Raw genomic sequence first — 26,535 nt, 5'->3', positions numbered from 1 at the left:
GTTTGACAGTGACTCATGTATAACTTGTATTTCAATTACCCTGGCCCAGAATTTAAGCTGTGACCTTCATATCCAAAGGACAGCTCTAACCTTTAAGTCATCTTGTTGACCCTCAGTAGCCTACTGATGAATTATTATGCATGCTTCTTTCATTCTTTTTTGTAGCTATAAATTATATCCAATCAGTCTAATCTTAGTCATAAAGTGGATCTTTTATTAGAGACATATGCAAGTTAAAATTTAGCTGGCTTCCACTGATGTAGTCCTTCCTGCTTAGGAGTGTTTTATGGTGATAGACGGTCCACAGAGTTGAGAGACAATAAATTTAGGGCAGATGTACCTCTCAGGTATTACCCCAGGCAGGTCTGGCACTTGCATGGACCCCGTTTAGTGGGGTTTACCTGAACATCTTGTCACATCCAGAGAGCATGTCATCCAGGTTAGGATCCGCATGCACCATCCATCTTCCTGGGAAAAGGAATGACAGCTCAGACCCTATTGAGCCCATAAACTATGGGGGTGGGGGAGAGTGCAGGGAAAACTAAGCAGCATATTGAAAAAACAGGGAATCTACCATTCCTGTTTGTAAAATAAAAAAGAGAATGCAGTTAAACTTTACAAGTAAGATAATAAAACTTAATAGCTAATGACCTCTTAGTTTCATTAGGGAAACCTTGTAGTCACAGCCTAGATTTTTTTCAAAACATTTTCAGCAGGATTTATAAAATGGCACTCATTGTACCACCTTAAAACAATCATTGTTTCCAAAGGGTCAAGATCAAAAGCATGTCAGGGGACAAAGACTGGGGAGGAATCTTGGTAGAACCAACAGGATCACAGAGACCAGTGGTTGCAGTTTTGGTCCCATAGGTCATGCTGGATTGGAGGACATTGGTATAGGTCTGCAGATGCACTTTGCATGCATGAGACCCAGGAACAGCAGTCAAAGGCATTGCTTTATGACATCAGCATACGTTAGGTTCTCTTTGTTTGAAACAGTGGCAGGTAGTCTGATCCCTCGCTTTTGATCTTAATCATTTCAGATGGAAATTAACTGAATTTCTAACTGATCCCTGCAAATGGAAATTAGTGTACATTATACAAAACACACAATCACGTTATAATAATCTGACATTAAATATGCACACTTAGGCACAGGAAATAAAAAAATGACCGCAAACCAACATTTTGATGTGCATTTTTCAGTACAATTAACATAACAGTGTTACGAAATATATGAGACAAGTGGCAAAAAGACTTCATAACACATCAACATTTCACATTAATATTCTTTTTTTTTTTTTATTGGTGATGGCCATGTAGATGTTAAATGTCTGTGTTAATTGGATATAGCAGTAACATGCAATTAGAGCAGATTTTAAAGACCAAAACTATAGTTCCAGACAGCTTGTACTGCCTCTTCATTTGGCAGCTATGGTTGGCTTTGTTTATAATGGGTACTTCGTTCGTAGAATTAAGCACATTGATTTGGGTTGAAATATTTTAGTTTTTTCACCTGAAAAGCTGGCTACAGCTGCCTGCACTAGTGCCTGTCTGAAATGGAGTTGTATTTATTGGTTTGCTGACCTGAGGAAGAGATGAGTAGAGTATTCATCCACCATCGGTAATGAACAGCCATGCTGGAGAGATATAAAGAGGGTCAATGGAATGGGTCATGCATCATATGGAGAGGCAGATGTTGGAACATATTGTAATGGATTACAGTGCTGCACATGGGAATGGTTGAGGGAGAGAGAGAGAGAGGGAGACAGAGTGAGGAATGCAGATCAGCAGACTTTTTAATAATTCTTAATACTTTTTACTCTGGAATTTAAATGTGTAAGCATATAAAAAAAAAGAAAAGCAAAGCTTTCATACAGCGCGCTATTCGATTTCAGAATTCCTGCAGACCTTTTTATATATACTGTACTAACATCACATGGTGTACTGCTCTAAATAGTAAGATAGTTAAGAAAAAGGTGGTGCAAAAAAAAAATAATAATAAAATAAAAAAAAAAACCTTGTAGTTAAGCTTTGAGCCACAGACCAGCCTTGACTAGATAATAACTTTTTTGGCATAAAGATCTTTATAAATACAAATGACAAACTGCTGCCCTTCCTATTTTATGTATGACAATTTCACACTAAAGTAGTAGTAATCACCTTGGATACACTTCATAATACAGTACATTAACTATGTGCACCTTCACAATTCTGTGATTGGGAGAATTAAACTGCAGTATATCATTTTGTTGTTAAGCACACGTATTAAATAATGTAACAAAACTGTAAATACAGTGTGCCAATGGTGTAGTCAATGTACTTGTATTTTGAAGTGTATCCATCACCTCCATAATATTTAAACCAGTTTACTTAAGGTTTGTGTTTAATATTGGTCTTACCTCACCTCATTGCCTTGCTTTAGTGAATGTGGTTTTTTCATAGTTCAAAGGCTTGGAGTTAACTTTGGTATCCAAATGGAAAGAGTCAAGATACAACAACAGAAATCTAGAGGAGCATAATCCTGTTTGTGCAGCACAAACCAGGAGTTCCCTGAAATTCTTTCACTGATATGGGTGTTTTATCAGTACACACTAAGATAAGCCAGTCACCTATATGGCCTTGGAGAAAAGCATCACTCCCATTGCACTCAGGGCATGAAGTACACATGGCAGTAGAGGAGGGGGTGTTGGACTACCTCTGACCTTTGTTTTTTTACTTAATTCAGTAGATTAAATAGACTCCTTAGCTGTAGGGAAAAACCTGCACTTATTTACATTGAAAAGAACATGGTAGTTAAATCCCTCTTACACGTATCCATTCTATAATTCTTTCGCTGTTCTTTTCTCACATATTCTTTTTTTTTTTCTGCTGAAACACATCCTCTCATTTTTTCACTGATTTTTTCAAACACATTTTTCTCTCCTCCTCACCACTTTCTTTTTCTCTCACATAAGCATCATTCTTTCCTTTCCTGTGATCCTATTGCACTGCCAGCTATTCGCTTGGCTGCATTTTCACAGCAAGCAGCACTATTTAATGCTGCCTGATATTGCACATGCCCTGTGCATAAAGGTGGAGGGGGTAGGGAGAGTTACCAGAAACTGTCCCTCCACCGCCTACAAGTGTGATGTCATGAAAGCTGACTAACTTCAATGCCTGAATGGTTCTATATGACTTGAAAACTAAAGTTTTTGCAGGAAATATGAATAATACCAATAATGGTGTAGTGACTGTATTGTATTTTAGTATACATAATTGAATTTGTATATTAAAATCTGCCATGTATTGCATTTCTCATTATTACATTTCTTTAAAATGACGAGATGACCAACAAGGGGAAACCTGTGGTGATTGTGGTGTTAAAAGGCTAGTACAATTTTTTTTATAAAATAAGGAACAACACTGCATATTATGTAAAATATTGAATCTACTCTTACGTGTGCACTTGGAAACAAAAAGGCATAATCTGTCTAAAACTGTGGATTATTGAGTTGGTAAAATGTCTCCGCACACCATCTTGTACTGCAGACAAAAGTCTTTTTTAACTGCCTGAAATTACATGCATATTTTTTTGTTAACTTCAGGAATAAAAAGGGCTTAGAATTCAGGTTTTTCGTGTGCATACATCAACAATACTAAAGTTAAACGATTCAGTTAAATTTCAACTAATGAGTTGGTACTTGGACTGTAGTCAAAAGAGAAGCAAACATATTGTTACCTTTTCCTCCCTAGCAGGAATTAGGGGAGAGGTCTACAAACATGATTCCTGCCTGTTTCTCCCCTATTATGACTGTGATTGCAATAAGGGAGACTGGGAAATAATAGGCTACAATTGAAGGGTGCTATTGACATGAGCAACATTAAAAGCTAAACAAAACAAAAAGGTTTTTGGGTTAAATCGGGTCTCCACAACATGTTTCAGTTTCTGAGCATACCCAAGACACTGTGGGATCTGTCAGTCTTGATTAGCACTTCCATCCCTAATGAGACACACCAAAAGAGCCCTGGATCCTCCTTGGAAAACACTACGTCTTACAGCCTTGCTTACGGGTGACATTTAAATCCCTGCACCCCGCCACGACCCAGATAGTATTTTTTATGATTTTATTTTTTTACCTTTCTTTTTGTGTTCTTTTCCCTTGCACAAGCTTGTGGCTGCCCCAGGGGGCACAAGTGTCACTTCCTTTATCGTCATCTGTATCCTTGCTTCAGTCCCTCTCAGAGCATGCTTAGCTGCTGCATGTTGTAAGTGTGTAAGTGGCTGTCACTTGCTTCATACTTCGATTCAGGCAGCTTGACTGATAGGCGCTGGCCCTGTAATGTAACTCAATTCAAAGAGCAAATAAAGTCTTTTGAACCAGCAGTCTGAATACAAGATGTCAGCAATTTTGTATGCATCACCTCACCAGGGGAACAAGTTTATGCTTGCACACACAAACGACCGGGATAGCATTGCTAGAGTACTTATTTTGTTATTGTTATTATTATTATTTTATTATTATTATTATTATTATTATTATTATTATTATTATTATTAGTATGGTTTTTTTATGGAGGGGAAATAAAAAACCCATAAAAGCATGAAGAAAGACAAATTAATATCACCTCTATTTGCACAAAGCAACTTTTCTTTCCCATTGTGGCCATCTGTCAAAGTAGAATATAAGGACCTTGCAAACACTGATTTGTTTTCAAATCTTAATGATACCTTTCACTTAATTCCACATTGACAGCACAAAAAAGAATAAACAGAAAAGCAATCTAAAAATACAAGAAAGGTTTGCTGAAGTAAATACATTTATGATACTGTATCATAACACTTCACTTAGTAAAAGCATGTAATGAAAGGTTTGTATCAGTCCTTTAGTTCTTTTAAGAACTTGACCTCAATTTCTTATAAAATATGATATACAATCTTTGTCTATAATACATTTACAAAAGTGAACTAATTCGTAAAGTGATTGAGGACTTGAGACACACACACACACACACACACACACACACACACACACATACACACACACATATATATATATATATATATATATATATATATATATATATATATATGTGTGTGTGTGTGTGTGTGTGTGTGTGTGTGTGTGTGTGTGTGTGTGTATATATATATATATATATATATATATATATATATATATATATATATATATATATATATATATATATATATATATTATTCATAATTCAGGATATTTTAAATATTAAAAGGCTGTTGAAAGAAAGCTAGGGCTATCTGTGACCTTGAGCAGCATTTTAAAGGATACTGCTACAGTTACTGTGGACATTCACAGATTAAAACATATAGAAGGGACCCAGTGGCACAGAGGCATGACACTGAATGTACACTGCCTGCATTTGTTTTTCTCCCAGACTACACCAGGCAGGGACATTTTTCATTCATGTGTGATGTTTGTCAGCTCTCCCCAAAGCTGAAGTGACAGCTTCCATCCTGAAAAGTGCCGGCCTGTTAAGCACAAAAAGCCGTCAGACAAACTAATGGGTGTTCTAGCTTTTTATGCTGATTCTTCTTTTATTTATTTCTTCATGTTGTCTTTTTTTGGGCCTCTGTTTTGCAGCAGCTGTATGCAGCCCAACTTGCAGCCATGCAGGTATCTCCAGGGGCCAAACTACCTGGCATGCCTCATACCAACCTGGGAAACATCCACTCGCCAACCAACATCCAGACAGAGAAGTGCAGGAGCACCCCTCCATTGAAAAGCAAGGTATAATTTTCAAACCCATTGTATGTCATTGTACAATTCAGAAAGTTTCAGGTGTTCTATGCTCACATAAAACCAAGTGGGGGAAAAAAAAGGAAAAAAGCTTTTTCTCTTGTCTTATCCTGATGATTTCTTGCTGAAGCCTCATGGAAAGACAGCAGGGTGACTTTAGAGACTAAGAACAATCATTGACCTTGGAACTTGGCCTGTGATCTAAGCCATCGATTTCACTTGGTCTCCTGCCAAGCAATGTGTCAGAATTCAGTTTTAATAAAGGAGGAGATGCATATATATATGGAGTGGCTTGTCTGGTCATGTGACACACTATTGTGTAGACTTGAAGAGATGAGAAAGATGAAAGATGGCAACTACTGGATGTAGATTCTGGTTACTAATAGAAACAAATTATGTAAATGAGTCAGATTAAAAAGCTTATTTTTTAAAGGTTGCAGAACGTTCTTGCACAGCTTTGTGTCCTTATTGATCCCTTGTCAGCTGCCTGCTTTGCTGAAGTAGTCTCAGCCTGAAATCAGGTTACCATGTATTTTTAAAGAAAAGATTTCACCAAATAATCCAGACTCCCACATCAAATTTATAGTGAGTTCCTGCTTGTACCTGCTTGTTTAGACTGAGACACAAGGTGGTAAAGTGGTTTGCCCCCTAGGTTACACCGTACAATATGGCAGTGAGCTGGGATTTGAAAGCCAGAAGTTTTTAAGAAACATCTTGTTTTTTTTTTTTTTTTTACTTTAACAATGTTTAATTAAGATAGTCGTGTCTCTATAGAAGTGTTAAAGTATTGTGGGAAGGTATGGGATGAGTGCATTGTAGGTCTAAAAGTGCACCTATTGATCTTGTTTAGGTTGTCATTGTGTAGCATATTGGGTAGCTGTAGACACAAGACATAAATCTTTCCGGTAGTGACCGGTAGGTGACCTGCGACCTGCCTTGACCCATATGAAATGAGCCAGGGTCATATTGATAAACTCTGGTCACACCATAAAGCAGAATGAATGGCTGCTTAATTTCAGATGCCTCGGTATTGGTTTCTGGGTTCATAGATAGCAGTGATCCGAATGAATAAGCACATTGCACACAGGTTTGCTGTAATTGAAAAGTCGTCTCACTGATAAGATAGTAGGTGATGCTGTCATATATTTGAATGTTGCATCTCACAAACAGTGCCTAGCATTACAAGTCTTGTTTTAAATCTGTCCTGATACAAGACTTTTCCCTACATTAATTCCAGGTGTATGCACTCTTTACATAGTTACAGAGAGCATATCATACAAGTTCATTTTATTATTCCCTTTTTTTTTGTAATGATTGATTTTTGTTATAGTTGTGATTTTGCTTCTCTTATCTTAAGTTTTAATAAATGTGATTCTGGTAAATTACACAGTATAATATATGAATTTCAGCTTGAGTTCGTCTTGATGTATAAAAAACCTGCACACGTATAGAATTCAGTGGAATTCTTCAGTCTGCAGAATGACCATTCCCTGTTTTTTTTCTGTTTGTTTTTGTATGTACTTGTATAAAACTCGTTTACCAAATAAATCTAAAGTATTATATTCTTAATGCCTTAAAATAAAAGTTAAAAAGGGAATTGCTGGCAGTTTGTTTAGAACTTGTGGGTTTTTAAACAATATTAAAATACAGATGATATAGACACACTGATGTAATGTTTCATCAGATACCATGATACCATGTACATTGGCTCAGCAATTTTATACATTTCCAGCCTACCAATGTACCACAAAAGTTTTTTTCACTAGCTTTTAGCAAGTTGCAGAGAGTATGAATTATTTAAAGGTCTTATAGAAAAACTTTCAGCTGTTTACAGACTCGCATTTGGCTTGAAATGTAATTATACTGTCCAAGTGACACAAATGTCACACAAACTTAACCAATCACAGTAATTCCTTGTCAGTGGCATTATTTAGATTGGCCAACATTCCACTCAAGGATTTTCAAGAGCCATGCGATGAGGCAATATTCAGGTTACATAAACTGTTCAAAAGCAAATCAAAGCAAGTCAAAACAATTTGGGGTCAGAATTCAATCTTTCCAGACATTTGTTATTTCTTGTTGTACACCCTGAACATATCCTATTGTTTATATCCAAATTATATCAAGCCCTTAAACCCCTGTCATGAAAAGATACATTAAGGTCTTAATCAGCAAACTAATGTAATCTACAACAAAATGCTACAGCTACAGTAACTGACATCTTTTAAACTGCTACTAATCCACATCGTGTGTGTGTGTGTGTGTGTGTGTGTGTGTGTGTGTGTGTCTTTTTACTTTTTGTAATTGGGATCTCAATAATTTATTGAAATGCTAAAAAAGAAAAACAATCCTGTACAGTATATAAATGATAGATCCCCAGGTTTCTTATATTGACCAGAGTACACTTGCCCTAATAAAAACTAGAACTCTGTTTTCAAGTGTCTACACTGTGTGGCTTTAGAATTTTGGGATGATTAAGGATTAAATATATTTCTTTCTGTATAATTACAAACAGTAGGAAGCACTCCTCTCCCACATATTTCCATGTGGCTTCATTAATGAGTGGCCTAGGTTGACTAACAAAAAAAGCACAAGCAATGTTTTTCTGAAAGCATGTGGCAACACCACTACAGCGGACTAATTGTGTTTTCCTTACTCAGAGAGGGAGTGTATATGTGTGCGTGGGGTGGGGGTGGGGGTGTGGCTGCAGATGAGCATTATCTAAATCAGTCGTCCTGTCATGTGAACATCCCGCTTAATTTAATGCAATTATTTCATCAACGGGGATAATATCAGCAGCGTTATTAATTTATACAACATGTTTCAGAACTGCCTGTACCTCTCTGTGCCTTTATTGTCTATCTTGGTAACTTCACAATGTGGTTGGTAAAGATGCTGCCAGTTTGGTCATCTTATGGTACGTGAGGCTGCAGATACTTATTCTTTCTTCCTCTTGAGTTTGGAAATTCCTTTGGCACTCTCTGTCCACCACAGATTTCACACCCATTGCAATTATCAAGTTAGCGGTCTTGGCTGGAAACATAGCAAGCAAGCTATATGCTATATATATATATATATATATATATATATATATATATATATATATATATATAGGGATATCCTGGACGTTAAAAATGTTAATTAATAGAATTAATTCAGGGGTTATTCATATCTGTTCTTGCCTTTAATATAATTAAATAAAGTACTGTTTGAAGACTGAAAGATATAGAAAATCATTTTATTTGTAAAAAGACAAAACAAAAAAAACCCCACCACAAATCACAAATTTACAAATCTAAATAAAACCTTGCACTAGTATGGTTGAATTATTTTTCCTAAAGTTTAACACTGAAATCTAGGAAACAGCAAGTCTTTATAAAATGACCCTCAGTTAATGTTTCCATGTGCAGAATAATCAATTAAAGTCGAAAGCTTAATTAGGCAAATATATTTATTGTGTATTCACCAATATAAATTATGCACATACTGTACAAACAAGCTCATACTTTTCCAAAGCTTCAAGGCAGTTTTTATTATGTATTTTGTTTGTTTTCTAGGAGGAAGGTGCACAGCCACTGAATCTGTCGTCCAAGCCCAAGACAAGAGAGAGCAAATCACCGACATCCCCTGCATCCCCACAGGTCCCCAGTATGAAAATGAACACAGGATCCATGAAACACAGTTTCCAAGCCTCACTCGCCAGCCCTCACTCCAGAATGAACTCGATAGGTAGGTCCCTTTGAATATGATACTCTACAATTACGTGTGTCTGAGCGAGACTGAAAAATACATCACCAAGGTGATTTGAAACTTTTGTATAAACAGTATGATGTACATTAATAAAGACGTTTTTGTCTATTATTCATACAACCTGAATCTCCGCTGAATCAGTTGCATATGATCTTAAAACAAACAAAACTGGACAGTGCCAAAACATATTGTTGTTAATGGTCTGTAACCATCATGTGGCCATATTCAATAGCATCCAAAAAATATTTTATTATTTATTAGTGACAGATTGAATTCACTTTCTCCATTTATGTAAGATCTTATTAACCCAGTGAATATGCCTCATTAGTGAATAGGTCAGAGTATTGTATTATTGATGCTAAACTATTCATTTTGTGATTCCTTTAACACATTATATGTTTTCAGTGACGCATTTTGCTCTCACCAGGCAACAACACATGATCACTGCTTTTGATTATCTACAAAGCCGCTTTTAACACTTTTAATGGCATTATAAAACATCACAGAAAAACAGCTTGTAGTGACTTTTATCTGTTGTGCAACGGTAAACAGCTGTCTGTTGTTTTGTTTTCTGTTGGAGAGGATGACCGGATGATTTTGCTGATCTAAATTTGTATTTAAAACAAAAATCTACTTGATACTCTTTAATTAAAAAGTAAATATTGACATTGCAGCTAATTATGCATATTTAAACTACATATGAATATATATAATTATAATTATATATATATATATATATATATATATATATATATAATTATAATTTCAGTTTGTACAGAAGGATAACAAAGTTAATAGTTTGTCCGCAGAATGCTTCATTTCTTCCTGTCTCTGTCACCTGATGGTGAATCAACCTAGACACAAACCAAAAAAAAAGTAATTAAGTTAAAAAAAATTAAAAAACAGCCAACTTTCTGTCTTGTATATCTTTTTGATTAGAACTCAGTTGGCATGCAAACCAATTTGCTGATCGTTTCAGTTTACATGTATTTGTACAAGAAGACGCATCTTTTTTGTTAATAAAAATTATATGAATGTTAAACAGCTGAGCATTAGGGAGTGAAAGATACAGTTGGAGTGAAGGCCACAGATTAAATTTCAGAAGTCGTTAAATCTGTTCTCTTCCTATTCTGTAATAATACACAGAAAGACTGTGGGACTGTCATCCATAAATTAAGACACGTGCCAAGCTTTCTCTTTATTTAACAGAGAGGTTCTCTTAAAACCTTTTGGCAATTTAGAGACCAGAATTAAAACAAAGGCCTTGACTTACAAGCAAGATGTGTCATCTGATGAGATTAGACAAGGCTCTTAAAAGTAATGTACTTTCATGTTGTACACAAAAAGCAAGCATTAACACCACCCCCCTCCAAACACAGTAGTTAGCCATTTTAGACTTCCTTTCTTTTATCTCAGTGTTTTTCAACAAATCATAGGATTTGATAGTACGTTTGGCAGATTAGTGGATTTATGGCCAGATGTTTTTTGTTCTAAAAAATGGATAAGTGTGTAAAGTTTGTTGGAATACAGTGGAACATGTTGAGGCAAGCCGTTCATTTTGTTTGCAATTAGTATCTGCCTTCTGTCTCTCAATCCTTCCATCTGTTCGCCAATATATATTGGGTCAGATTAAGATTCATACCTCTAAAATAAGTTATTTTGCTATTGAAAACTGCAGCACTGCGTAGCCTGTGCCCTTAAATCCTGTAACTTTAATAATTTGGTTTACAGTAAAAACAAAACAAACAAAAACAAATGTTCATATTGTGCTGCTGACGAGGTTCTGTTCTGTTTAGTTTTATGGTCCCCATCTTTGTTGCAACTTTAGTGAACTGTGGCCTGTGAAATAGAATCACCAATATTGGAGCACCTGGAATGCAGTTGCAATAAAATACAATAAAAATTGTAAAATAAAAAATGTCAGCTCTCTAGATTTGTTCATTATGACTTTTTAAGAGTTTACTCCTATGTCATTACTAATCTGAAAATGTAATCTGCCCTGAGATGGCATTTACCAGTAGATTACAACAGATTAACAGCCATAAACTTCCCAAAGGCTGCGGTAGATTTAACCCCAGATAGTAACTATGATACCAGATGTAGTGGATGTGAATATCTGTAAGCTGCTGGTAAAAATAATAATAATAATAATAATAATAATGAAGCTGAGATTTATGTTTGATATCCATTTGGCAGATGTTTACTGGTAAATTAGCAGGCCCTGGATGTAATAGGTGTAATTTCCATAATGCAAAGCAGAATACTATTCATTGCATTGCTTTTCAAAGACTAAGTGTATCCCAAAGCCAATGGATGATCAAGACATAATGTAGCGCTTTTAAATACTTTGAAGGTAGACAGAAGTTTGTATGTACTGTGCATGACTTCTTATTAAACTGTGTTCTGTTGTTTGTACTTGGTACTTTTTCATTTGGTGCTGGAGCAGTTTGGCAAAAATCTTATTAGGCTTATACAAGTGTCCTTTCCAGAATGAAATATTAGTGTGTGTTCCTGGTATCTGCACATGGTTGATAAATAACGGCCAGAGACATCTGTACTAATAAGTTGTCCCTTTGGCTATTTTTCCCCAGATCTTCTTTCCTCTATCAGCTCTGGTGGTTACTTGAATGACCATGACGCAGTCAACAAGGCTTTTCAGGAAGCCAGGCAAATGAAAGAGCAGCTCAGGAGAGAGCAACAGGTGCTGGATGCAAAGGTGGCTGTAGTCAACAGTCTGGGGCTAAACAATGGCAGAACAGAAAAGGTCAGTAGTTTCCTACTACTGTGTGGTTTTGTAAATACTCTTATTTACATATTATACAAGAGATATGGCAAATTAATTTCTTAAGAAAAGGTCTACTTCTATTCTACTTCTTATTTATAAGGCTTGGAACAAGCTTCTTTTATTTTTAACTCTGCTCTATAATTTATCCACATCATTTATTTATTTATTTACTTACTTACATGGGAGCATAAGATAATTATTAAATATTTATAGAGCAGGCTTAAAAAAGTGAGGGGTGTCTTTAAGGCATGTTTTGGAGTCTTCAGAAGATCAAAATAAGCGAATTAAAACAACAAAAGTTAATATATGAAAATAAAAATCCATTCAAATATTTAAGCTTTCTTAAAGGAACGCTTTGAGCAGAAATGTATTTTCCTCGCTCCCTCAGCAAAAATGACTTTTAACACTCTGCTTGACGCTAATACAAACTGACTCAAACTGTTCCTCGGAAGCTCAGCTAAATTGCAGTTATTTGTTAAGCAAACATGCTTAGAAAGCATCTGTACTGATGGCATTCAACCCCCCCTCAAACCAAGGGACATGCCTGTTGTATTCTTTTCCCCTTTTCTTTCTTTCTTTCCCTCCTCCGTGAAGCTGAGCTGTGAATTATCAAGCGACAACCAACAAAATCCTTTTGGACAGGAAGCCTTCATTCAGTTTTATGTACTTGCAAGGCAGGCCTTGTGGTTTGATAGGGAAGTCCATTAAAATGTCTTTGATGGCATGGAAATTCATTTTCATGAAGGGCCCAGCCCTATGCTGCTCTCTTTAGCTGTGGTTACAAATCAGTCATTCAAGTATAATGACAGTAATTGTCCTGACTGCTTGTATTCAGATGGAGGTACATTAAAATAATCCAAGCTCTCAGCCCCAGAACTGCAACTTAATCTTCTTTAATGCAGATCAGCTGTTTTTCTAACACATGACTTTAGGCTGACTTTAGGCACTGCTTTTTTTTTTTGGGGGGGGGGAGGCTATAAGCTTTGAAGCTGCTAAAGCACAGTGCTAATGAATCAAAGCAGATTCCAGTTCTTTGACCCTTAATCAGTCGAAGCATGACAAGGTTGTATAATGCCTCCAGTGAAGCCCTAAACTATCATCACGGCAGCCTAGGCTTGTTAAAAAATACACATTTCATGTAATAAGGGGGCAATAAATCAGGCTTGTCACTACTGGTGATACAGAACTGATAGGATGTGGGTTCGGTTTTTTTTTGCTCCGGATGCAACAATACAGCTTTAACATATTGGTTTCATTAAAAAATAAAATAGTTGCAAGATGCTTTAAGTAAGTAAGAACTACCTCTAGTGATGAGAAACTTACAGTAGTAGTAGTAGTAGTACTGTATGTTGTTGCATTCAGAATTTAAATCTGGACCTATGCAGTATTCAATCATGGGATGTTTAGCTGCTATTTTAAAAATGTAAACTTGAGTGTAGACAAAGTTACTAATTTGAAAAACAAGACCATCACACTGAGGTGCTTACCTTATGTTGAGTGCTTTGTCTGTTCTTCAGTCAGCTCCCATTTGTTTCTCCTCGCTTGAAATCCACTTTAATAACTCACTCGACTTTGACACCCAAGAATAGACAAGCTTTGACTTCCACGAGTGTTACCCACTCAATCAACCTGGTGGTTTTGAGTTCATGACCACCAGAGTGAATAGCCTACTGATATTATTTTATAGATTCATCACTACCACAAAACTGTCATTTGTAGCCAGTTCTAAGGGAATTTAACATCTGCATTCACTTTGTCCCTTCTTTTTTATTGTTTATATTTCTTTTCCACTTCTGTTTCCAGTATTAGAGGTCCTCTACAGTTATGATTTATTGTCAAACCCAATTAGTCTGTGAAAACCAAATTAATGCAGCGATTTGGTACAAACCCACAACAGCACATTTTTTTTTACTCTAGAAACCGCTGCCAAACCTGTTGGCAAATTCTGCTTGCAATTCAAGCTAAATAGTCTGCATAAACAAGTCAGACTAACGATTTTCAGATTGATTGGCACTATAACCCTAGTGGTATTTTCAGAATTTAACATTAAAGATTTTAAAAGTTATTGAAAGTCACTGTTTATATCCTAGTTCTACGTTTTAATCCTGGTCACAAATGAGATGCTTTAATACTGGTGATGGGGTTGTTCAGCCTTGTAGGTTCATTGGCTATGCTGGAAGGCGGCCAGTGCAGAGCAGAGCAATTCCGACAGTTCAAGGCTGGAGCAAGGGAAGAAGCCAAAGATCTCTTGCAATCCTGCCATACTGACTGGGGAAGGGTTACAGGATTGTCCCAAGGCTGCAAATTAGGCTTAAGAATTACAAGAAATTTCAGTAAAATATGTTGTTTCTTGATGTATAAGATTATTGAAGCATTTGTTTATTAAGGCTGTGGCTGTGTAGTTGCTGATACTCTGTTTGGATCATAAAAAAATGTACCTCATTGAAAAGAATAATAATAATAATAATAATAATAATAATAATAATAATAATAATAATAATAATAATAATAACAACAACAACAACACAATTTTGTATCAGTTAAAGTATATTCCCTTAGCAGATTTATTTACATTCTGTGAATGAACTCAGAATAACAATTTATTAGCATCACACGGGATAAAACAGTGCATTTCATTATAGCTTCACAATTCACAGGAGGTCATATTCTAATAGTGGGGACAGTTTTTAGTGTATTTTAAAGGTGCTGTAATTGTGTGATGTATTCTAATTGTATAATTAAGTTGTAAATGCAACACCAGGGTTGGGAAGCTGAATATATATTTGAAAAATATTAAAATTATCAAGACTTTTGCATTTGCCATGTAAATGTGCTGTAAATCTTTCATTGAGTGCAATAAATATAAACTAGGTGTGCAAATCTCACTTTGAGTGAACCCTCCTATACTTGGAGTTTCAAATTAAGGTCAAAATGGTTTTGAAACGAGCAGGCACAGTGAGCTCTGTGCATTAATGTGTTGCTCTCCGGCTTCCAGAGTTCATGAATTTGCATGCCAGCACTGCTGGCTGTTCTGGGATCTGAAATAACCTAAGCAATGCAGAGAGATGCAAAATCTCCAATAAGCTAGACAGATGGGCCACCCTCTTCAGTGAGGAGGTGAGCGGCTGGTCTTTGAAGATGACAAATAGTTGTACGTTGAAGATACAACAATCAATGTTGGTGATCATGAATATATAAATGCCACACCACAGTTATATGCAATGTACTGAATGAGTAATTGAGGCCAGTGTAGTACTACAATTCCATGGACTACCAGGTTTGCCTATGGGTGTGCATACAGAGGGTGCCTATACTATAGCCCAGTGCTCGAACTCATAGGCGCTGGAGACGGATGGGCCAACGGGCCACTGCCCACACACTTTTAATACAGTGGGGCCCTGCCCACCCACTTTTTACAGTGAGAGTGAAAAAAAAAATAAAAACTTAAAAAAAATAAAATGCACTTAATCACATCGCTCTTCCAAAACACAGTGACACAGATATGTCAAATGCATCCATAAATTAAGCGTTTTAATAAATCCTATGCGACAAACTTCACGATGCTATACATTCGGATTGATTAAACCGGCTTCCGTACTACTAGGTCTGGGTGCAAGTTAAAGCGTGAGATGTTGTTTATAAATATCAATTCGAACTTTCATATATTCGGACAATACCATATTTTCAAAAAGGGGTGTTTAACTCTGACAAATGTAGTGCTTTTTATAGAAATGTACTTTTTAAATGGCCCGTAACCACCTTCTGTGTCCAGAGTTTTAAATTTGCTACCAAATTACCCAGAAATACTCTCTCTCTCTCTCTCTCTCTCTCTCTCTCTCTCTCTCTCTCTCTCTCTCTCTCTCTCTCTCTCTATATATATATATATATATTTCCCGCATTTTTTTTTTCAAAATACGCAAGCCTAGCTAACTAACGGTATTGAAGCAGGCCTATACTTACCTCAGTGTGTGGAGATGGATTTGAGGAATTTGTATAAGCCGATCGCTGCACTGAGAGCAGACAAACATTTCGAAATGCGGAGATGATGCATTTATTTCACTAATTGGAAGGATTGTCCAGCAAGACTTAATGACCACGAGAAATCGAATTATCACAGGGAATCAGTTTATAAAGTACACACTTGCACTTGTAATGTGAACGTGGATGTTCAGCTGCAATGACAGAAAGAAGCCGAGCAACTGAAATGTATCCAGTATCTTATGAGACAAGGGCTGGCAGTTAGGGTACATTCAGATGATCAAGAACAACTTGCAGAAGCTTTGTGAGCTCGTTTCGACAAACAACAAATAAATAGAGCAATGCCTGAATAAGAAATGCCACTATAATCCACATGATATTATCAATGAACAGATTGTAGAAATGTACCGCCAGGCCTTTTCTAAACTTACGAAGGATGTCAAACAGTCAGAAATATTTTCTGTAGTTATTGATGAAACCAAGGATGTAAGTGGTCATGAACAGCTTGTGTTTGCCGTCCGTTACGTTGATGATACATACAAGGTTGCGGAAGAGTTTGTTGGACTCTATGCTCGAAGACTGATGCATGTCTCTTGTTAACACAATAAAAGACATACTGTTAAGAATGAGACCTGAAAAACATTCGCGGAAAGACATACGATGCCAGGAATAGCTTTTTTGGAAAATGGGATTGACTCAATTGGACTACTGAACATTTTAAACTTTTGTTTAGAGTATATAGTTCCCACTGCATTTTCTTGAGTGTTCTGTAAATACTGAAAATTACTCCACCTACCTCAAGTTGATTAAACAATGAACTAAACCACCCAGACTTCTACGTTACTGTAAGTTACCTTTACAATATGTTTAATGCTAGATTTGCTTTGAAAATTACTTTGGTTAAAGATAGTAATGTTTGATGTTATTATACAAAGGGGCCTCTGATGTGGACACATGCGTATTGTTTTCAGTTGTTAAAAACTCTTTTAAAAAGTCTCTTGTATTTCTTTCCTAATTTAAATATAAGCGGTGCATAGATGTTTGAACTTTTCTACACAATTTTTTTTTTCTTCTGTTAAAACAAAATGATGTTTTTGTTATTTTGAATAATCAATACATCGATTAGGCTTCAGTTAAAACATGACGACTTGATTAATCTAAAGAAAAAGCTTGCCAATTGCACCACTGGTGTATGTGAGAATGTTTTGTCCTGTGATTTTTATTTCCAACGAGGTGACAGAAGTTATTTGATGTAGTAACTATACTCAATTCTGTCATTGTTTGTAGTAGTGAGTGCTGATCAGTGATATTTCGAAGTGACACTGCAGCAGGTAGCTGTTATGACGTAGTAATTAACTCCCTCAGAAATTTTTCGTTTGGCCCTCCCACTCGTGCAGTCCTTCTGGCGCCTCTGCTCTAACTGCTGACCTGCATTTATACCTAACACATGCTTACTCACCTCATATCTCATATCTCCTGCCTCATATCTTCCTATAGACTTATATCGCAAATCTTTCAGCCTGGGGGCACTCAGGGCATGTTGCCTCAGAGCACCGCTCTGCTGATTTGCCTCCTCTGCCCAAGAGGAGCCATGCTTAAGGAGTTTGAGTAATTCAGCCACAATGCCCTTCTAATCTTTGGCTTCTCCATGTGATGAGTGACAAAGCTGCCAATCAGCTTACATTTTGATGGTGGTGTGTATCCGGAATTGGGTAGAGACCACCAGAGCTTGTGCCCACAAACACTGAATAACTTGCAATTTAGAGTTTAAGTCACTACAGGCTGAAAATTCACCTTGACGTGAGAACTATATCCATAGTTCTTTGAGCGATCCAAGATAATTATTTTAAATACATATGATTGTGTTTTAAATACTTTCCCTATTGCCATTGTCAACAAGCTTCCTTATTTACAACAACAGGTATACCAAACCTTACCAGCATATCTCTTCTGAGGCCAACTGTTTTTTTTTTTTTGTTTTTTTTCACAAAATCTGTAAATCTGTATTATTAAAGTCTTTTAGTAAATCTTTTTCTATTTCAGTTCACCAGGCACTTCCCCTTTTTTCAGCTGCAGGGTCTTTGACATGCATTTGCATCTTGTGGTTTGACTAAAGAGCCATTTGTAACAGTATTTATTCCAGTGTTGTGAGCAGGGGACTGCTTTGTCACTCCAGCCTCTCAGAGTGCTAAGTCCCTGTTACTACCTATCCCCTCTCCGTCTTAACAGAGCGCTGAACACAAGATGACAAGATGCCTAATAAAAAAGCGTGTCAGTTCCAGTGTTAGTTACAAATGGCAGAGAGTGCATTTGATGGCAGCCCTGTAATAATTTCACATCCATCATTCATATTGATGCCTTGCTGGCTTGCCTGATGGATGAGGCCAGTGGATTTAACTGTTCATGCACTGCAGACACAGTAGAATGCTAAAATCTGTACTGTATCAATTAGATTAGAACATGATAATCATTTTCACGGAAATGCTTTTATTTAATAAAATGTAGAATACACTCCAGCACTCAAAAGATTGTACCGTATGTTCCTTTGATCTGGTTTATAAGCTTCTGTATTGTATTCATATAGAGCAAAAGCTTTGAACATACTTTACATTTCTTTATGAAACAGGGCTGAATGTACCATAAGGTGCTCTTTCTGTAAAAAGGAATGTTTTATTGTTACATGCAAAAGTTCATGACAACACAACTAGTTGACAACTTTCACCCATGACTGTTACATTCCATGATTATTCCTTTTTAAAAGACTACAACATTACTGTTAATATGAAGAAATACTTTTTTAAAAAATGTATAACTGTTTTTAAAAGCGGTGCAACTTTTATAACCTATATCCTGCACCCCCCCATTCAAAATAGTCTCTGCTTTCCTCTGCTCAGTATAATTATAGTCAGACACATCCCCCTCTGTGATTGAAGGTTCATTTGAGTCACAGCATAGTGATACAGGACTGTTTTGACATTCCCGGCACAGAGATATCCTCTGAGAGTTTACGCAATTTCAGCGTTATTGTTTTGATCAAATAGTTTCATTGCCCTCTTTGTCTTGTATGTGAAGGGAGATGTAGGTCAGTGCTATTGTGTGTGGATGGCAAACTAAGAATAAAAACAAGCAGGGTTGATAGCGCTGGTTCTGGAATTCATATTATCTTGTTCCCTTTTCAATAAGAAGAATGGACATATTTTTAGTAAAATCTGAGGTTTTGTATAGTAAACAACATTGGCCTTTATTAGAGTGATACCTGGGAGAATTTTTGTATTTATTTTTTTGCTGTGAATTATTTTTCTGCACCACACAATGTAATTAAAATCCAGTACTGCTTGTGTCTAGAGACTTAGAACATGTCACATTGTCATTTATCTATTGATGCTGTTTAATCTCTTTGTGATGTTTTATTGAGTATGTATGATAAAAACAGCAGTTATGGACTACCCAGCAGTCTCAGGTGCCCTCTTCTGATCCATCAATTGGCACCACTAGCCATTGTTTTAGAGGCTAGCCTTGTACCAGACTCCCCCAGAAACAGTAGTGGCAGTGTACAGAGTGCACCCTAGTGGACATTTAAAACAATTACAGGGGATAAAAGTGCCCCCCCGCAGACCTACAATATTAATCAGATTTCACAGTTGTAATGAAGATGAACAGTAAGGTTACTATTTGATATACAAATGTAGGTTCATTACAAAATCTAAAAAACTGCTACACATTGAAAACTCTTATTGAACTGGTTCGAGTGATGTTGTGTATTTTGTTCTAGGAGAAAGCCGCTTTGGAAAGTCTGACACAGCAGCTTGCAGCAAAACAGTCTGAAGACGGGAAGTTCAACCATGCTATGATGGAGTTCAATATGAGCGGAGACTCGGATGGTTAGTAAAGGTGTTCTTTTACAAATTGAACACACAAACCGGAGCAGCTGTCCATTCGCCCACAAACACTTTCACCAAATGTACAAAATAGGATTTAAACTGCACAACCCAGTGCCTGAACACTATCTATTTCCCATGGTATGCAGCAGCATTGTGGCTCATCTGTTTTCTTCAGCTCAGATCAAGCTGTGTTTCAGAGGGCTTGTACCACTGATACCATCCAATCTCTGCTATAGCAGAGGCTGTGGCACCATGTAGCCTACTCTGTTTCCCATAGACAGTATTGTTTTCTAACCATGCAGGGTTTAGATACAAAATATCCACTCGGAGCAGGCAGCCTGCCTGCTCCAGAGGGCTCACCATGACATATGCCCAGGCTGAGTCTAGCCTGACTGGGAATTGTTCTCATAGCCTTCTAACCCAGGTGCCGATGCCAAGGCAGTATGCAGCATGTTTCAGTGTTTCTGACTGCAACAACTGAGGTTTATAAACAAGCTCAGTAGACTTCTGCATATTAAAAATTGGCAGGTGGTTTCAGAAACACAACTATTTAATGTGAAGGTCAGAACAAAATGGCTGACCCCCAGTTAAAGTAGCCTTTGTAAAGTTGTTCTCTCAAAGTATGTTAGACAGGATCCATGAAGGTGGGAGCTTTATTGCATTTTAATTGCTTTTTAAATCAAAATGTTTAGGAAGATGTGAAAGTGTGGCAATGCAGTTATTCAAGAGAAAAAAAAAACATGCATATTGTTGTCACAGTAACTAAGCTCTACTTTGCACTGTAAAGTATTTTAGTACATTTTGAAATCCGATACTGTAAATATAATCTGAATAATAATAAATAATAAAGACATATTACCCGTTTTTTTAGGCCAAGGTTTTGTATTCTTTATTTCCCCACAAAGAATTATTTATTCGTTTTACAAATAATATTTAATACATTTCCAATTGAAAAATGCAGGTGTTACAAAAGTAAGGTGAAAAAATAATTCAAGAACGTACAAAAGAAAAGGTCACCAATAAAGGCTTGGTTCTATAAGTGAATTACAAAGTACTGTATATGCTGTTCTGTTAGAATATGAGTATTTGTTTTAATACTTTTTACAAATGCTGTTGTATAATACATTTTTTGTCTCATGTCGTACATACACTTAGGATTATATAAGTGTAAAATTCACACTAGATCAAAAAAATGCTCTAAAGTTGCAAATTATTGAGTGGAAATGTTTGTACATTTAGAAAAAAAAAATCTTAACGTACTTGTTTTTGCTTTTACCTAGGAAGCCCTAGTGTGTCCGATTCAAGGATGTTCCGAGAAGCCAGAGGCAGGGGAAGCAGTGAGCCTCATATCAAACGGCCCATGAATGCTTTCATGGTTTGGGCAAAAGATGAGAGGAGAAAAATTCTACAGGCCTTCCCTGACATGCACAACTCTAATATCAGCAAAATTCTGGGTAAGACAACTCTAAACATGGTTTTCAATGTACACCAGAGAAACGGGATAGACACTTTGTATGTTCTTTCCATCAAGATCTTTAAAAAGGGTTCTGTTCAACTCAACAGATGAGGAAATGCACATGTAGTCACATTTAAACTGTGCTGGAAATTTGTTTTCAGCTTTCTTGAAGCAGCTGGAGCAACTTAGTTATGGCCATTGGTTATTACTTTGCTGATTGACAACACTCTTTGTCCATGTCATATCTGTATTTACCAAGTCTGTGTAAAAAAAATAAAAATGGCACACCTGGAATTCCTAAGAGTGAGATGGTAAAAAAAAAAAAAAAAAAAAGAGCTCCGATCATTACCCTTGTAAGCAACATTACATTGTGTAGATAACAGTTAATGAATTGTTATGGAGAGCAGGCTCCAACAAAATGATGCTAATTCATTATGCATTAAACAAGCACTTGAGTTAGCCTGGCATTTTATGCAGACCCCTGGGATTCCTTTTGACATTTTAAAGAGCTCCTAAGCATTTAATAATACACTGAAATCTGGTTTTAATAAGCCACTACACTGAATTGTTAACATAGGGAATTTCCTATTACAGATTTGAGGGCAGCAGCGACATCTTTTTCTGATTAAATATACAGTAGTTGGAATGAGTGTAAATTTGTTGCAGATAGCACAGGTAGCAGAACGGAGTACAGTGCAGGGCAGTCCTGCCTTGCCTGTTGAAAACTCATTGTGTTTAATGAAGGGAGAGTAAACAAATGCACAGGGTCATAAAAAAAACTCCAGGGCAATGTTCACTGTGGAGAAAATACAAGAAGGCACATTTAATTCAAATCAAATGTTGTATTTGTCAACCGTACTATTAAAACAAATGTATTATCAGTGACACAACAGTTCCCAATTTAAAAGAAAAACAAAGAATACATATCAAAAAGGCCAGGTACATTTTACTGCATCTAAGATCAAAAGCACCCTTTATTATTCTATGGCGTACTTGTTTTCTGGAATGAGTATTTGAAAACTACTTTCCACTGGTTGATTGTCCCTCAACCCATTTATTGGCTTACCTGCTACTGAAGTAGAGGGCCTGTATGGAAACATTAAGGAGGTGAATGTATCTAGAGAACTGTGCAAAAGGTCACATGACCACATAACCACCCCATGCTCTCAGTAAAGAGCTAAGATAACTCAAGGGTATATTCTTATAATGAGAATACCATGGCATATAAATAGTTGCTTAAAGTTATTGTACAGATAATCGCTTCCAGAGGTCACCGGCAGAAAATTAATGAACCACAGTTGAGCTTTGTGATAGAAAATGCAAAGTAATGATGAGGGTTGCAAGTCTAGGGGGAACTGCACAAGTAGTCATCTAGCCTTCTTCGAAGGGGTACTCCTTTATTTATTTAGTTTACCATATCTTTATTTATTTATTTCCAGGGTCTCGCTGGAAGTCCATGACAAACTTAGAAAAGCAGCCTTACTATGAGGAACAGGCCAGGCTTAGCAAACAACATCTGGAGAAGTACCCCGACTACAAGTACAAACCCAGGCCCAAGCGCACCTGCCTGGTGGATGGCAAGAAGCTAAGGATCGGGGAATACAAAACCATCATGCGCAATCGGCGCCAGGAGATGAGGCAGTACTTTACCGTTGGGTATGAACACCATCTTAATACCGGTAGATGGATAGAAAGATATACATCAAGAATATATCACATGCTCTAAAGACCCTCATACTGTAAATCAAAAATTGAAGGAATGTCAGCTCACCCTAACTACTGCTGCCATTAAAAGCATTAATATGTGTGGTAGACATTTTTGGCATACAATGAACTTAGTATTTTAATGAACAAAATAAAAATGGGATTTAAAAAAATAGCACTAAACTGAAAGCCGATTATTATACAAAAGGTACAGTAGCACATTAACAGAGAGGGGACTTTAGCCCTAATATCCATTCACCATAATGCATCATATTCACTAGCATTTTTGTTCACACCAACAGACAACAAGGTCCGATCCCCATCAGCTCATCAGGAGTTGTGTACCCCGGAGCGATTGCAATGGCAGGGATGCCCTCCCCGCAGATCCCTTCAGAGCACTCCAGCATGTCGAGCAGCCCGGAGCCCAGCATTCCCGTCATCCAGAGCACTTACCTGCACAGCATGAAGACAGAGGAGACCCAGGTCAAGGAGGAGATGCACATGGATGACAGCAACGGAAATATGTATGATGACTTTGAGTACGAGGACGAAGACGCAGATTACGGCAGCGACAGTGAAAACCACATCGCTGCACAAGCTGACTGATGAGGGGGGTTCGCGGTCCAGAACCTTTTCAGCTGCACCGCTACCAACACAACCTCCACCTCTCCTCCCCTTCTTCACTCATCCACCCCGACACGGAAAGGACAACAGTCCCCCTCACTTTTCTGGTGACCAGCGGCCAAGCACATTAACTTTGTCATACACTGACTGTTACATAAACAAGAAAATGTCTTAAACTAGTCAGGACTTCTGCTGAATTCAATGCCTGTCTGCAAAGCAGGCTAAAGGAAAAAAAGAAAAAGCCGTTTATAAGCTATGGGTCAAGAAATAAAGAAGAAAATTGGATGCCAGTAATTCAGTTGCTATACGCAAGCACTGAAGTCTTACTCTTTGTCCTGTCTATTGAAAAACTTTTAAAACCGCTGTTTGTTCTGCGACGTTCTATAATATCCTCACTCAGGTACACAGTGCCAACAAATGGCTTGTGAATGTGTTTTGATCTTTTTGTGCAGTTTTTTTTTTTTTGTAAAATACACCTGACAGAAAGATTTTAAAGCGTCTCTTGAGGGATTTATTTTCTTTATCTCCAATGAACTGTCGTCGCATCCTTTATTTCTCAGAACTTTTCGCCATTCATTGCACACTGACAACGCATCTTATAGGAAGTGCCAAATTTGTACTAAGTGTTAAAGATAGGTGACCTTTTTAATCCTCTATGTTTTAAGTTAGGACAGTGTTGTGTTTTAGACAATCCCATTTGATCCTGGAGTACCAGCAACTTGTGAATTTTGTTGTTTTGTTCTTGTTGTTGTATTGTCTTTAAAGAAACTGTAGGTGCAGTTCTCAGGTGAAGAGAGAGACTTCTGAAACAAGAGAAATACATTTTCTTTTTAAAATTACGTCGATTTCTCTGGGTGTTATGGTACTAATAATGTGTTGGACCATTATTAGCAAGTCGGCGCTGGGGATGAAACTTCACCTGTTCCAATGCTCATTCGTGCAGATCATCTGAAGTGTTTGATTTTGCGTTGAAATTTGACTCTGTAACAGTTGCACTTCTTGTGGAAGGACTTAAGCCGTGGTACTCACAATATGATGAAGCTGTGCCCCCGCTCTGCTGAAGAGGTTATGGATTCTTCCTTTTAAAGCCTAAGGAGCTACAACATGAAATGGAGTTCATATCAAATTATTCATATCATTAATCATAGCTACTAAATACAAAAGTATTTGATGCTGCAAACCTGTCAAATATGGCTGTCCCTTAAGGGTGCACTATGTTAAACATTTGTCTTTGGTTAAGACAGGGGTGTGTACCAGTGAGCTATATGAGTATGACTGACATCATGTACCCCACCCCACTCCCCAAACACACACACACAATATTTATTGAAACTATGTAGGTAATTGCATTATGAAAAGGCTGTATATAAAAATAAAAAAAAATGTCCCTCCTGTTTTAATCATTACAGAGCATGCCAAACCAAGCAGACTCCAAAAGAAACAAAATAAAAACTTTCCCTGAAATTAGTGCCCAGGTTAATAGAGCAAACGTGTGGCATGTAAGAATGGTGCCAGCTGTGCATTGCTGTATATAGGGGTCTACCCAAAAGCTAGTTAGATAATGGCTGTCCAGCACAGGTTTTGTGTCTGAGGGTAATAATATGCTATCTTTTCCTTTAAGTGTTTATTTTATACTTTAGAGGAACAATGTAGATTTTAAAAAGCTTATAAATATGTAAGCTATATGTGTCTGCAATATGTCTCTGGTTTAAAAGAGGAGTCCCAACAGCCTAATTAATTTTGGTAGCCAAATATTAAAGGCAATCTGTATGGAGAAAGACAAATCATATACTCCATATTGGCACTTAATGTCTTCATAAGTATGAAGCACCATTGTCCTGGTAGATAAAATAAAGAAGTTAAATAAAAAGTAAAGTCAGTCTAGGTCATGTCCTCATAGATTAGCAACTGGGCATACAATGAATGACAAAACTTCAATTGCAGAAGGTTTGGAGTAAGCATACATTTTGGTTTTCATTCCCATTAGTTTTTTGATGAATTTTTTTTTTTTTGGTGAACTCACTCTGCTGTGAAAGTTTGGAGTAGCTGATCATATTCTGCATGTCAGTGTTTTGTTTGTATTTGAAGACTATTTTTTCGAACGAACTGCCTCTAGTGTAATAATATTATTAATAATAATAATTATAATAATATTCAGCTGTTCTTAAGTTAGTAAGTTATGTATAATTTATTTCTCCATCTTTTTGGGGGGTTTTATTATCTTGTGAATCCGCTCAGCAATGCAGCATTACTTGTAGCTGGTAGATATTTAAGCCTGTTGTTTAGATCTAGTATATAACAAAATTGGGATACAATATATTTTTTTGGCCCTGACAGTATTAATTATTAATAAAAGTTATTATTATTATTATTATTATTATTATTATTATTATTATTTTCTCAGAAGGAGTAAGTTAAATGAACTGCTGTTGCAAAGGAGAAAAATAACTTTCTCTCATCATTCATTTTCATTAACTTTCCCCAGGATTCAATTCCAATTATGGCTCTGTTATCCAGGTGGTGACTTTTAAAAGTGACAAATAACCAAACAAACAACACATTTGTAATACAGATTGCGTTATGCAGTGTTATCATTAGTAGTTG

At 36.7% G+C, this 26,535-nt stretch overlaps 1 protein-coding gene across 7 annotated transcripts in view; it reads left to right on the top strand.

The window, feature by feature from the left end:
• Nucleotides 1–26,184, top strand: part of LOC121318382 (transcription factor SOX-5-like) — a 210,847-nt gene extending 184,663 nt beyond the window's left edge. For 6 of the 7 annotated variants that reach the window (XM_041254971.1, XM_041254972.1, XM_041254973.1 and 3 more), the window contains 7 exons: nucleotides 5,598–5,744; nucleotides 9,311–9,482; nucleotides 12,095–12,267; nucleotides 20,039–20,147; nucleotides 21,428–21,601; nucleotides 23,043–23,259; nucleotides 23,610–26,184. In XM_041254971.1, the coding sequence (XP_041110905.1) occupies nucleotides 5,598–5,744; nucleotides 9,311–9,482; nucleotides 12,095–12,267; nucleotides 20,039–20,147; nucleotides 21,428–21,601; nucleotides 23,043–23,259; nucleotides 23,610–23,913 (1,296 nt within the window). In that variant the 3' untranslated portion in view covers nucleotides 23,914–26,184. The remainder of the gene's footprint in view (nucleotides 1–5,597; nucleotides 5,745–9,310; nucleotides 9,483–12,094; nucleotides 12,268–20,038; nucleotides 20,148–21,427; nucleotides 21,602–23,042; nucleotides 23,260–23,609) is intronic. The other variant, XM_041254969.1, reaches the window with a different exon arrangement.
• The last annotated feature ends 351 nt before the right edge of the window (nucleotides 26,185–26,535 follow it).

This window comes from Polyodon spathula, chromosome 7, assembly GCF_017654505.1.
Source record: "Polyodon spathula isolate WHYD16114869_AA chromosome 7, ASM1765450v1, whole genome shotgun sequence".
Classification (NCBI taxonomy): domain Eukaryota; kingdom Metazoa; phylum Chordata; class Actinopteri; order Acipenseriformes; family Polyodontidae; genus Polyodon; species Polyodon spathula.
Note: the sequence above shows the minus strand (reverse complement) of the source record. Positions and strands in the feature narration are given on the sequence as shown.